Source organism: Periplaneta americana, chromosome 9 (genome assembly GCF_040183065.1).
Source record: "Periplaneta americana isolate PAMFEO1 chromosome 9, P.americana_PAMFEO1_priV1, whole genome shotgun sequence".
Taxonomy (NCBI): domain Eukaryota; kingdom Metazoa; phylum Arthropoda; class Insecta; order Blattodea; family Blattidae; genus Periplaneta; species Periplaneta americana.
Window position 1 is genome coordinate 4,552,383 of NC_091125.1, and position 14,466 is coordinate 4,566,848.

General features: G+C 32.9%; 1 protein-coding gene across 11 annotated transcripts in view; it reads right to left on the minus strand.

Annotated features, from left to right (window-relative positions):
* The window catches only part of LOC138705737 (zinc finger and SCAN domain-containing protein 31-like), a 92,246-nt gene that overhangs the window by 67,799 nt on the left and 9,981 nt on the right, over positions 1 to 14,466 (minus strand). For 4 of the 11 annotated variants that reach the window (XM_069834309.1, XM_069834308.1, XM_069834302.1 and 1 more), the window contains exon 1: positions 12,477 to 12,550. The exons of 1 other annotated variant lie outside the window; for it this stretch is intronic. In XM_069834309.1, coding sequence (XP_069690410.1) covers positions 12,477 to 12,479 — 3 coding nt within the window. In that variant the 5' untranslated portion in view covers positions 12,480 to 12,550. Of the gene's footprint in view, positions 1 to 11,388; positions 11,626 to 12,460; positions 12,551 to 13,366; positions 13,682 to 14,466 lie in introns of those variants that run through there. 6 more of the 11 variants (XM_069834301.1, XM_069834303.1, XM_069834304.1 and 3 more) reach the window with 4 other exon arrangements.

Genomic DNA, 14,466 nt, shown 5'->3' on the forward strand with positions numbered 1-14,466 from the left:
ATTATGTTATGTGTAGGCTATCTTTTGTTTTTCATGATTCGTATTTCTTCAGGGCTAAATAATTAAGTTATGTCTGAAGATAGGGTTCATAATTTACTCGATGGCCATTCTTAAAAGATTTGCTCTCCTCTACATTTACAACGTAATTTCCATACAGTTGAGTTTTCAATAGGGACATGCCAAGAAACGAGTTCAATCGTGAGAATGAGAAATTTGTGATGACAGATTCCGCTCCTACTTAATTTGTTGTTAAACAAGTGCAACCACTGAATGCGTGTTCTGATTTTCGAATATTCGGCGGAGCGAAGTTTTATGTGGTACGTAGTAATGTATGAAGGTGTGTTAAGTTTAATTTATTCGTGAAATAGAGTATTTAAGAAGTGTTAATTTGTAGTATATTAGGGAAATCGGATTTTACAATAAAGACAGGAAGGTGTTAGCAAGAATTATCTGTGATATGAACTTTTTAATTGTAATATGCGATACGAAAACTTCTGAATACGGATTTAGAACATGGCAGAAAGGACGCTTCGTTTACAAAGGTAATGTACTGTGAATAAGAATGATTTCTTGTTTATTATCTGACTGTCATTTATGTATTTTGTTTGAAACTTATGCCAAACTAACAGAACCAGTGCAAATTGTGTGTTCGGGTATTGTGTAAATCATTTCCCACTGACAGCTTTATACAGTTTGCAATAATGAAGTATGAAGGAAGGTCAATGAACCTTTTAGAAAGAAATGACATCATGGCGGATTATAAAAGAATGGCAACGGAAAATAATGTAATGTGAAGAAACACCTGTTAATCGCGAAGTGTTGACAATTTCTAAAGTAACCATAATAATATAAAGGCATAAAATATAAAATAGAAAACATAGGTATTATGATATTATGTATTGCGAAATACGTGTTTTAGGAAATAATGGACGTAAATGAGTAATGACATACAATGCTTGCGTACCGTGTGAAAAATGTCACTTTGTGGTAGCGAATGAAATGGTCAATGTGAAGTTGGTAAAGGGGCAATGATAAAGGATTCTGGTCCGTCCTTCAGTAAATAAGTAAATAAATAGCTAAACAAAAAATTAAATGAATATACAAGTAGATAATTGATAAAATAAATAATTAATTGAATTCAGTAAATAATGAAATAAATTATTAAATAATTAAATAAATGAATGTGAAAGTTGTATTCTTCACTCTGATTAAGTAAATAAATAAATAAATAAATGTAGAAATAGTATTCTTCACTTTACATTTAGGCGATATGCAAATTCAGTTAAATTGACCTGTAGGAATAGTAACAACGTTTCGAATTATTTGCGTTAACAATAAATAGTTTTCAGAATTATATTAATATTTATATAAATACTTTGAATTACGAACGCTACTTATAAAAATTAGTTGCTCAACGAGTGCCTAATTAAAATAAATTCAACTTTAACTACAAAAAAATATCACTTATTACGTTAGGTTACTTATTACGTTATTTCCGGTAATATACGGCAATTTAAGTTTTAATTTGTTTGGGTAGAGGCTAGTTTGTTGTAAAATAAAAAAAAATCGGTAATTTGCTAGGAGACGTCGTTGCACATAGGCCAGTTTTACGCTAACCCTAAACATCTTATTAAATATTGAACAAGTTCTGAATTATAACCTAAAATAAGATACTTTCCACGACACTTATTGTTAATAAGGTGAAACGTGCAACACATCTTCTATTTTTGGTCCAGGGAAAATACTTCGTTTAACCGTGGTCTATATGCAACGACGTCTCCTAGCAAATTACCAAAAAGTTAAGATTTCATGTAAAGTGACGTGAAAAAAAGTGGAATACAATACAAACGAGGCACGATTACTAATTTCATTGAAATAATTATAACACTAATTGGGTAAATAGAGTTCATAAATTGGTAACATTTCCGTTTAGGCCTGCTTAAGATAATAGTGCGCAAAAAAGATAAAATGAAAATATTACAATATTCCCGTTCATATACAATATGTAAATATAAAATATCACTGACAACTTAACCTCAAATTAACCTGATAAAACAAAAAAATTAGTTTACATAGAGCAAAAATATTAATTAATCAGACCATATGTCGACAAACGTCTGTAGGTACACATGACCAATTCCAATTAATGTCATACGTAGGCTAAATAATATACCATTCTACCTAGTATAACAAAAATAATAACAATAATAATAATATAATAATAACAACAATAATTTCATTTGTCTATTTACTTGTTCACTTATTTATATTCGATATTTATGTGTTGGATAACAGCTGTTTGCCAATAAAAGTCCAGCACAGTAATAGAAATTATAATAATAATAATAATAATAATAATAATAATAATAATAATAATTTTATTTATTTATTTATTTATTTATTTTCGATATTTATGTGCTGGATAACAGCTGTTTGCCAATAAAAGTTCAGCACAGTGATACAAATTAATATAATAATAATAATAATAATTCTATTTATTTATTTTCGATATTTGTCCTGGATAACAGCTGTTTGCTAATAAAAGTCCACCACAGTAATAGAAATTAATATAATAATAATAATAATAATAATAATAATAATAATAATAATAATAATAATAATAATAATAATAATTTCATTTGTTTATTTATTTTCAATTTTTATGTGCTGGATAACAGCTGTTTGCCAATAAAAGTTCAGCACAGTGATACAAATTAATATTATAATAATAATAATAATAATAATAATAATAATAAAAATATAGACCATTCCGCATGTTGTGAAATCTACCTGTGCATGAGGGGAAGGAAAAAGTCGACTAAGAAGCTTCCCTCCCTTGCTACGCTTCGACTTGTGAGCTACTGTGCAGGCATGCAATAGTTGGTTTCACGAGATGATAATAATTGCGTACTATGTTAGTAACAGCATAATGGTCTCGGTTACTATAGAAACACACATTCTGAAAGATAATATGAAACCATACAGAGAAATATTGTGTTTGGTCAAAAAAAGAATAAATTTAGTACGAGAATACGTCAGATCAGTCACGAAGTAAAAGCATAACAATTTTTAACAACAGAGGTCAGTCTGTTTTACTTAAAGTCTACATAATTCTTCTTAAACACTGCCAAAGGCACTGCAAACAGTGTTCGTATACAAATGGGTCATGTCAACAAAATTATTTTTAAATGTATTTCGTATACAGTGTGTTTTCCTTTTCACACACAGGAAATTTTAAAAATTGTACCAGTAATAAAAATTAAGCTATTTCTAGGTCTTCCCTACAGCAACTTACAAAAGCTTTTCTATGTAAGAAATACACGTTTATTTTCTTTGATGCATAATATAGAACATAAATTCCATTTTATCTTACTTTTTACATTTATTTCACTGTAAATTTACGGGATAAATTGGCCAGACTATCAGTCTGTGGTGGAAATAGTGTTATTAAAAACATTGGATGGTTTGCATGTGAACAGCAATGATTTATATTAAATGTAGAGGCGTTAGGCCTAGGTTATAGTGAAATAACCCAATGCCTGTACAATAACAGCCATGTAATGAGGTGGCCACACCCTTCTTACGCCCAACACCACTGAAACTGTCATGAAAGTAGCCTACATTGTTTGTAATGTTAAATACTACTAATGAAAAGTATGCAATTTATTTCCATTTGTGTGCGTTTTCAACTTAAACGATACAGTTTAAATATGATTTCCTAAATTGAGCCCAAATTAGTAAATGACCAAGTAACAAAAACCACGTATTGAGACTGAAAAAAAAAACTGTTAGAATGGCATTACCGGTACTCATTTTTATTTCTATGAACTTTGGATTTTTGGCAATATTTATTTTACGTTAACTTGATCAGTTATTCACTTTATGTTGTCACCTGGACATTGCTTGTGTTAAGCTTAACTGTGAATCACTTCAATCATTCATCTCATTTGTTTAAAATATTGTTTCTTTGTTTTTAGTTAGGCCTATTTGTTCTAAATTTAAGAGTGTGATTGCCTATAATTATTTTTTCTTTGAAAAATAATTTCAGAATGTATTTATTTGCTATTTTTTTTAACTTATTTTAACAACCAACCCTTTGTCTTCAGTTTACCCTTGATATGTGTACATTTAATGTTGACTATGCCACTTCTTTGTTCTTCTTCCTAACTGAGGGCGTATACAGCTACACCAGCATTTAATTATGCACATGTAGCCGACCAATTGTGTGCCGCATAAACCAGAAATCATCCCAAGAGATTGCAGTGGATGACCACCTTCACAGTGCAACTGACACGGAGAGGACACGCTCTGTATATCACCAAATTAAATGAGATTTTGTGACATGAAAGTACAAGACGTACTGTTTAAAGTCATACCTGGTATGGGTGGCCAATGACCCCTCGTTTTGAAAATATTGGCTATTGTTTGTGACATACTTCCGTTAGGTGCTCAATAGGGATGCATTAGACTGTGTAAGGGCGTAGCTCATGTGGTTGGATGCTGATTTGTCATCCAGACAACCCAAGTTCGAATCCTAATGCCTTCTCATTTTTTGAAGTTTGATATTATTATCATCATCATCATCATTATTATTTTAATTCACTTTCAGTTGTCAGCTCCTATATTCAAAGCCATGTTGAAATATGTGTGGTATGCATCAAAATTAATAAACGAACGAGAAGTGTTTGTGAATGTGAAGGATATCTGTTTCGCAGCAGAAGTGCGAAAAAATGTGTGTGACTGTGGACAACCTTCTTTCATTTGCTGTGCATGGTGCAGGAAATATGTATGCTTTGTGTGTTTTTATGACATCATAATGAATCGGGTACAAAATGAAATGGAATAGCTGCTACAGAAATAGAACAGACGCCAGTGACACATCTTACCTTCCTACGTGAGCAGCATTTCATTGTTTATCCTTTACAATGCAATGTTAGTTAATTAGTAATTTGTTTAAAACATGATGAAGCATTCAATACATTGAGAAATATGATATAGGTATGTAAATAGATAACTGTGATCACAATATTAATCATTATTAAAAGAAAAAAATATAGAAACAGTTAAGATTCGAACTCAGGTTGCCTGGATAACAACTCAGCATCCAACCATATGGGCTACGCTGTTACACAGTCTAATGCTTCCCTATTGAGCACCTAATGGAAGTATGTCACAAACAATAGCCAATATTTCCAAAACGAGGGGTCATTGGCCACCCATACCAGGCATGACTTTAAACAGTACATCTTGTACTTTCATCTCACACAATCTTATTCCATTCGGCGATATACAGAGCGTGTCCTCTCCTTGTGAGTTTGATCTCCTGGGAGACAACTTGTGTTTCCCGAGATATCTGAGCCTGATAGGCAGGGAGACTCCTCTGGAAATCATGAAAATTTAAAAAAAAAAAAAAAAATTATTGGCTATTTCACTTCTTTAAAATGTATATTTTCATACCGCAAATGGATTTAGTTGAACTCTGATTAGAAATATGTTTAATGTTTTTTTTTTTTTAATTGAGGCTGTAAGAGTGCGTGGCATGTAAAGAGCTGTCAAAATTACTTTTTCATCAAAGAATTCCTTTTTTACAAATTTCTGATTATAAATCTAGCAACTTTTTGTTCTAAAGCTGAGTTCCTGAAGTTAGTAGATGAATGTAGCAGAGGAAAATTTTAATAGCTTTGTTTTACATAAATATTCATTTTACTTTCAAAATCTACTTTCCGTACATTTATTTTTCTTGATTTAACACCAACTTTTTATGCCAAATATTAACCAAACTGGATGAATTTTTTACTGCAAGTATTTATGAGGTAGTTTCATGTTTCTATGCATTTATTTTGTAAGAAATGCTACTAGTTTGTTTTATTAACATTTTTTTCATGAATTATAGAAATAATAATATTTTCAAATTTTCGAAAAAAAAAAAGTTTCGACAGTGAATAAATGATCATAAAATGAATGCATAGAAATGCTTCTCTGTTTTGTGAATGTAACCAAGATAAAGAAAGCTTAAAAATTGAGATCTTCTACTAAAAATTTTGGTTTCAAATATTTCTAAAAGAGAAAAAAGAAATAAAAAATCAAAAACATTTTGGGAGTTCAAAATTTGGATTTTGTTAGTCCTTTACATAGCAAACATGCTATCAAAATTTAGTTGAAAAAAAGAAGTAGAAAAAAAGTTGTAATTCTTAGTGGAGTGTGCCCTTGAACCTGGATTGGAACTAATTTTTTTATACAGAGTCACCAGTATGCTGAATATCCCCAACAGCCAAAGTAAATCATAGCATCGGGATCTTCCTTTGAGATATTAGATCTACAGTCTTGTTGTGGGTAGGAGATATTACTTATTTATGGCTTTTAAGGAACCCGGAGGTTCAGTGTCACCCTCATAATCCGCCATCTGTCCCTATCCTGAGCAAGATTAATCCATTCCCTACCATCATATCCCACCTCCCTCAAATCCATTTTAATATTATCCTTCCATCTACGTCTCTGCGTCCCCAAAGGTCTTTTTTCCCTCCGGCCTCCCAACTAACACTCTATATGCATTTCTGAATTCGCCCATACATGCTACATGCCCTGCCCATCTCAAACGTCTGGATTTAATGTTCCTAATTATGTCAGGTGAAGAATACAATGCGTGCAGCTCTGCGTTGTGTAACTTTCTCCATTGTCCTGTAACTTCATCCCTCTTAGCCCCGTATATTTTCCTAAGCACCTTATTCTCAAACACCCTTAACCTATGTTCCTCTCTCAAAGTGAGAGTCCAAGTTTCACAACCATATAGAACAACCGGTAATATAACTGTTTCATAAATTCTAGCTTTCAGCTTTTTTTGAGAGAGGACTGACTTACAGGCCTACTGCAAGCATTTGAACCATCTGTGTTAATATAGTGGTAGTTTCTTCATTGCTGTCATCACGAAAGACTACATCGATGGGGCCAAGTGTATAAATGTTTAAATGTTACTCTCTACTGATTACTCTAGTAAATGTGGAGGTTATTTACATTGTGAACATTCTTATACGAGATGCACCCCAAGTGCAGAAACCATGTCGTTACACAGTTTGGAAATTTTCTAAGATTATCTCCAATATTAGACTGTTAGACAAATACCAGGTAATCCATAGCTAATCCTCGGTCTCCTCTCGCTATAGCCTAACCAATTCTAACATTTCTGTCTTTATAGTAGAAACTACTGATACAACTTATTTGCTCTCTTTTTTCTGACAACTTAATGTAAGAAGGAAGTGGCATTTCCTCACATGAAATGCTGTGCCCATCTTGAAACTTATCTTTATCTCTGGAGAAGACTATCTACCTTCAAAAAGCAGCATTGTATTGGGTGGCTGTCACCATCTTATTGGGTCTGATTGCATTTCATGCCATCTCTCATATTTAATTGAGGTGTTTGATATTATTTACTCTAGCTAATAAATTGCATTAACGAGGAAGTAACCAGCTTATTATTTTTATCTAAGTATTACTACCGCTAGAACAGAAAAACAGACAGCCAAGGGAAGGGATTGATGAAATTTTGGTCATTCATCATCGTTCCGTCCAAGGGCAGGTCTTTCACTGCAAACCCAGTATAATCCAGTAGTTCCTATTTTCCGCCTTATTAGTCTCCTCATATGATCCATATAACTTAATGTCGTCTATCATCTGATATCTTCTTCTGCCCCGAACTCTTCTCCCGTTCACCATTCCTTCCAGTGCATCCTTCAGTAGGCAGTTTCTTCTCAGCCAGTGACCCAGCCAATTCCTTTTCCTCTTCCTGATCAGCTTCAGCATCATTCTTTCTTCACCCACTCTTTCCAACACAGCTTCATTTCTTATTCTGTCTGTCCATTTCACACGCTCCATTCTTCTCCATATCCACATTTCAAATGCATCTCTTCACTTCGTCGTAATGTCCATGATACAATTCCACACTCCACACAAAGCACTTGACTAGTCTCTTTAGTTTCCCCCCCCCCCCCAGAGGTCCGCAGAAGATGCTCCTTTCTCTATTAAAAGCTCCCTTTGCCATTGCTATCCTCCTTTTGACTTCCTGGCAGCAGCTCATGTTACTGCTACTGCAGTTTCGCCAATTTATACGGGGCCAAAGCACACCCAATGATTTGTAGTTTTAATATTGTTATCAGTTTCATTTATGAGATTTATTGATTTTAACTTAAAATTCAAATATTGAGCCCACCCAATGTTTTTCTAAAGTTGGCATCACTGTGCTACTGCCTCATTTAGAATTTACAAGTTTACCTTCTTTATTTTTCTTGCTATAACCATGGTCTTCGTCTTGTTTGCATTTATCTTCACCCCATACTGCTCACAGCTGTCATTTAGCTCCAGTAGCATATCCCTTACTGTCATCTCCTCTTCTGCTGACAACGCCACATCAGCAAATCTTATGCAATTTAATCTTCTTCTTCCTACTATCACTCCTCCCATGTTCATTATCAGTAAAAAAAAATTGCATTTTAGTTTCTTCCTAAAAAAAATATGAATCCGCAATCTCATATTTGTAAGTTGAGAGGTTTCTGCACTTGGAAGCATAAAAATTACGTCATATTTAAATGGTTGCACCCTTGAACTTTAATTCCAAGCAAACTTTAGGTATAGGTACGCAGTTTTCTCACATTTCTTCAGCACATTTCGTCATGCTCAAAGTGTAAAGGCTCTTACAGTTTTGATACCAGGAACATGAAACTTTTACAGCATGTTCTATATATAAATATTTAAAGAAAATAATCTGCCCTCAATAAGGGTACTAGGTATACTGTTGTTTTAAAAAGAAACACAGTATCATTTTATGATAAACTAAATACTTCCGACATTAAGAAAGTAAAACATGCAGGCCATTTAATAGTGGAAAGTAAAAATTTAAAATTTGAAGATGCATATTAAAAAAACTTTCCATTTAGAAATGTAAATTTGAAGTTGTTGATACTTAAACTTAGTTCTTTTATAACCATATCAGAGACGATGTAAAAAAATCGTGGATGAAGCTTAAATTCTGTAAGAGGAGATAAGTTATTGATAATATGCATTTTTTTTTAAATTTGAATTACTAAAAATACTACTCACCAGGTCATAATGAAACTAATATATGTAAGAACAAGAGTACTTATAGCAAGGGATTAAGTATACAGAAAATGAAGTCCCTACTTACGAATTGTACGAAATGTAAATTTTGCCCATCACTCCCCTTACGAAAAAAAATACAGGAATGCAGCGCACACTTCTGTAAAGAAGTGAGAGCAGTGAATGTATTCGTGGGATACAATTTAGTACACATTGTTATTTGGAAGTCATTGAATGTTGCCTTTTTAAATGTCGTCATATAAAGCCGTTGAAGATTTTCAACTCTTTCGCATTGTTCTTCTTCTGATTTCTTCTCAGTCGTTTGAAATATAATTGAAATAATGTTAGAAAGTGACTATTACAGACTAATTTGGATGTTTAATAGCATTTCAAATTAAAATCCGATAAGCTAAATAAAATTAAGTTCCATGCCGTGGCATCGCAGTCTATGACATCCTGCCTATTCAATTCAATTCAACTTATTTGGCCATTAAACATACAGTTTTAGGCTTCGTCAGAATACATTGAAAAACATGTAAATACATTTTAAAAAACACTAATAAAAGAAACAGTAAAATTTAAATAATACAATGAAAACATGAAGTAATTTGAGACTTTTAGATTAAAGAAAACTAACTAAAGTACAATTAAACCTATTTATTAAAATGCAATTTCATACAAATTTGTGTTGAAAAACTCAGCAACAGAATAAAAAGTAGGCTATTATTTAATAACCAATTGTAAAATCTAGTTTTGAAGCTATTGATTGGTAATTTGTATTATTGACTTGGGAGCTTATTATATAATTTTATCCCCATAATTAAAAAATTTTTGTTGCTCTTGTGTAATCTACAATATGGAATATTAATTTGTTCACTATTTCTAATTTCATGATCATGTATATTGGCCACTAATGAGTAATTGTCGATATTTTGTCGAGTGTAAAGTACTAGATCATATATATATATATATATATATATATATATATATATATATATATATATATACAAATTTAAGATTGTTAAAATCCGTGATTGTCTGAAAAGTGGCCGACAATGTTCCAGATAGTTTGATTTACATAAAATTCTAATGGCTTTCTTTTGTAAAATCAAGACACTTTCAATTTTGGTTCCATTTCCCCAGAAAATTAGGGCATATCGGATTATCGACTGAAAGAAAGAAAAGTAGGCACATCTTAAATAATTTTGCGAAACGCAAGTATTTAATTTCTTTAACAAATATAAAACTCTTGATAGCTTTGTGCATGTGTATTCGATGTGCTTATCCCATGTTAAACTGGAGTCTATAAAAAGCCCTAGAAATTTTGTGTAGTTGAGTCTGTTGTCCTTATTTAGTAGATAATTTAGGAATTACGAAATGCGCGCTGTTTCGAATCCTCATGGGGGAAGAAATTTTATCATGAAATTTCGGCCAGTGTATGGGACCAGTGCCCACCCAGCATAGTGATGCACTTGGGGAACTATGATAGACAGGGAAAATCTGGTTTCGCAAACCAGCTATAACAGTTGGGGTGGATCATCGTGCTAACCACACGATACCTCCCATACTGATTGGATGATCGTCCACCTCTGCTTCAGAATACTTATAGCAAGGGGATGAAGTGTAGAGAAAATGAAGTCCCTACTTTAAGAATTGTAGGAAATAGAAATTTTACCTATCATTCCCCTTAACAAGAAAAAAAAAAAACAGGAATGCACTCTTTCGTGAAGTGAGAGCAGTGAATGTATTCGTGGGATACAATTTAGTACACACTGTTAACCTGTTTTATGTGAAAGTCTGCAATTTTCATTGTCTTCCAGAAAAGCCACATGCAAGGAAGTATAATTTTCCTTTGATTCATTGCCTTTTATGATGTAGGTCTATATAGTGATAAACATGTGTTTTTTTTTTTTTAGTTTGCAAGGTCCAAAATACTTTAAACATAAAAATCCTTTGTTACTTACCTATATATTTTAATGCTATGTTGTGACAAATCCCCTCTTCCACGTGTTGCTATTGCCAACATATAATAGGCTATGCAAGAGGTCCAAGATAAATTGCTAAGGAAATAGTCTCATTAGTAGACCTATTTCGTCCTGAACCTTTAGAGTCTCTGTATTAGTAACAAGTGTGAGGAGAGGACTACATCAGTGCATTAGAATATAGTCCTGAAGATCTCAAATGATTTTAGTATTTAAAGAAAATAAAATTGTGCCTTCTTGAGTGTAGCTTTTCTGGAGAATGACAATTTTTATCTTTAATAGATTTTTCAAAATAGCTAGCTTCCTTTCATGGACCTACCTGCTGCTGGTATTGTAGTTGTTTTTCTGATCCTTTACGTTTTTGTTTACATTAAAGGACAAATATGACGGGTGATGTGAAAACTTTGAAGGAACTGCATTGTCTATGAGCTTGGATATTTCCCGAGGCGCTACAAGAATGCTGCCGTCACTTCGAACTGCTCTGTCTTCTCGTACAATACGTTTATAAAAATGATTCATGCAGACGGTGGCAGTACTGTCAGGTTAGAAATTGTTCCTGTAAATGGAACAGAACCATTGTTGCCTTCTCTGAGAATTTTTTGAAAAGAAAATTGCTTTTCTATAGCACGCGACACAAACTTCCAACTTGCGTTTTCGTAAGTTCTACAGTGCGGAAACTGACAGGTTAGGTTAGGTCAGGTCAGGCTTTTAGTATGCCTTGCGTATACGAATCTGTTAGGTTAGATTAGTGTAGGCTTTTTATATGCCTTGCATATAATAAATTGAAGTGAAATGTGCGTTTCGCGTTTACTTTGAATTGTTCTAGCTCTTATTAAATAATCACTTTTAGGTTACATACACCAATGAACTCTTTCCAATTTTTACTAATTTTCTAACATGTTTTCAAGTCAACTGACATTCTATATGAATTCTTTACATTCCAAACTACCTTTATTCTGAAAATTAAGACAATTTTTCCACTTTCATCATCAAAAAAAACCTTCAGTGTCGCGTGCTATTGAAAACCCAAGAAAAGACTGTCACAACCGTCAGTCAGTGTGTTATAGTTTGATCTACAATAAGAAACACAGCACGTCCAAGGCATGGTGATGAAGTCATTCTTTATTTCCATCGGCTAGTCTGCATTTCGAGAAGTTGAGGTTATGTTGTATGTTCGCATTACAATAATTTACTATTTTTCGTCCATTGCCACAACAGTCTGATGCAGTATCCAGTAAGCTGTGATATACTAACACAGTATAAATTTAAGGTGAAATAACGAATTTTAACACTTATAAAAAGATAAAGCATGCATATATGGAACCCTCGCTCTACACTCCATAGGAAAGCTACTACACTTCATATAACTACAAACACCAATAATATATTACTGTGTTTTATATTCACCATCTCGCAATTTTTATACAGCTGTTACTTTCTCTTCATTTTAGACAACGATTCAGTCTGCCACCCGAACAGTGTTGAGAACACTGTATTAATAAATCCCACATTGCTTAAATTAATTTCCCCCCGTCCAAAGAAAGAAATTTTACAGTGGTTCCCAAAGTGTCGGTAGCAACTCCCTGGGTCGGGGTGCTCGTGAAATGATTTACAAAATAAACAAAAATCGCGTTGGATTCTACCAAAAATTCGCTTATAACGTTACAAATTTATTTTTCCAAATATAATATACAGAGTGTAAGTGGCATTTTTTAATTGATGATTATTAATGTCATAAGAAAGAAAAATTGTTCTCTAATTGTAATATTTAGCGAATTATTAAAGTTTACAATAAGCAACGTTCCACAACGTTGCTGGATGTGAGGAGGGGATTTACAAGTAGGCTACACGGTACAGCTGAAGCGGTGACATACATACCGGTACAAAACAGATGCTTTGTCTGTTCTAATCCAGGGCCGTCCCAGGCCAGCTGTTTACATAAAACGCGCAGCAAATACAAACTTTCAATCTCATTAATAGAACACTAAGGTAAATTTTCATTTTATTTATAAATATTGCTCCCCTTCTTATTGTACGTCTAAAAAATAAACAATCGTTTACTGCACAAAATCACACGAACGTTTTCTTTTTCTAGTGCAAAATTTTAATCTCCCCTGCTTCCGTAAAGTAGTAACATTTTAAAGAAACTTAAAGTTTACAGTATGTGATATTTGAGGACATGACACTTGACGAAAAATCACTTCTTACAGATAAACCATTCATAATTGGTTGTCTAAGTTCAGTTTATTTTCGTATCAATACGAACTCGTTAAATTACATTTGAAAATTGTACATACCGATTTGCCTCAGATTTTCTGAAGGCAGGCATCACGTCTTCTAGTCCAGATGTTGCGGGCACATTCAAGACTCCCAGTTTTTAAAAATCGTTAAGAAACTGTTACATAAGTTCGCCGATTAGGTAACCTTCTTTGCGGAAAAAGGTTGACGGTACATCCTTCCTGCCGCACTTGAATTACGACGACTTTCTCCATAAATTAATGACATATGATATTCCTAAACTGTGAATGACATTGTAAGTTGTTTATTGAATACCCTCTAGTAACTACCATCCGCTTGGCAGTAGAGCTATGGACAGGGAGCTTGTACTCAGCTGATTCGTTCGTACGTCTGTGCAGAGTTCTGCCTGCTGAACGTTGCCACGTCTCTCACGCCAGAATATTAACAAATTAATTATGCATTTTTATTTAATTTCACGAAAACGTAATAGAACAACAAATATTTATTTCCAACTAATATTAACTTTTTGCTAGATGTATCTACTAATGTAATTGTTTTCGTAATTTTAGTAACGATATAAGCAATATAACGCAAATGAAATAAGGAAAAATATTTTTTTCTGGGAAAACTGTCGAGTTTCGGCCCTATGTTGTATGGACATTTTTTGATCCTGTAGACCGTCCCCGACGACTGTGAAAAGCACGGGACTTTTATTTATTTATTATTGCTATTAAGTTTGATATGAATACAAATTAATAAATACAATGAAAGATAAACTAGCCCACTCCTGAATGAGTAAGACTCGTGCTCTGGAAGGGATTCCAATACAGACAAAAATAAATTTAAAATTGAGAGTGAATACAGAGTAAATAGTGTTTAATAGCCTATGTTTAAACCCAAACTATAACACCAATACAATTTTCTTTTTATTAATTTTGAGAGGATTCGTGGTTGAAATATTATTGGAATAAAATTTGTTTAATAATCTGGGACCTTGACTCATGCTATGATAAAAAGCTGCATTGGTTTTACATTTTGGTTCAGAAAAACGCAGAGAATTCATATTTTAGTTCTGTATTTACATATATACCTTTCAAAGTTACTAAAATTTCCATTAAAATATTTCAATAAAATAAAATAATATATTTGTTTAATGTTG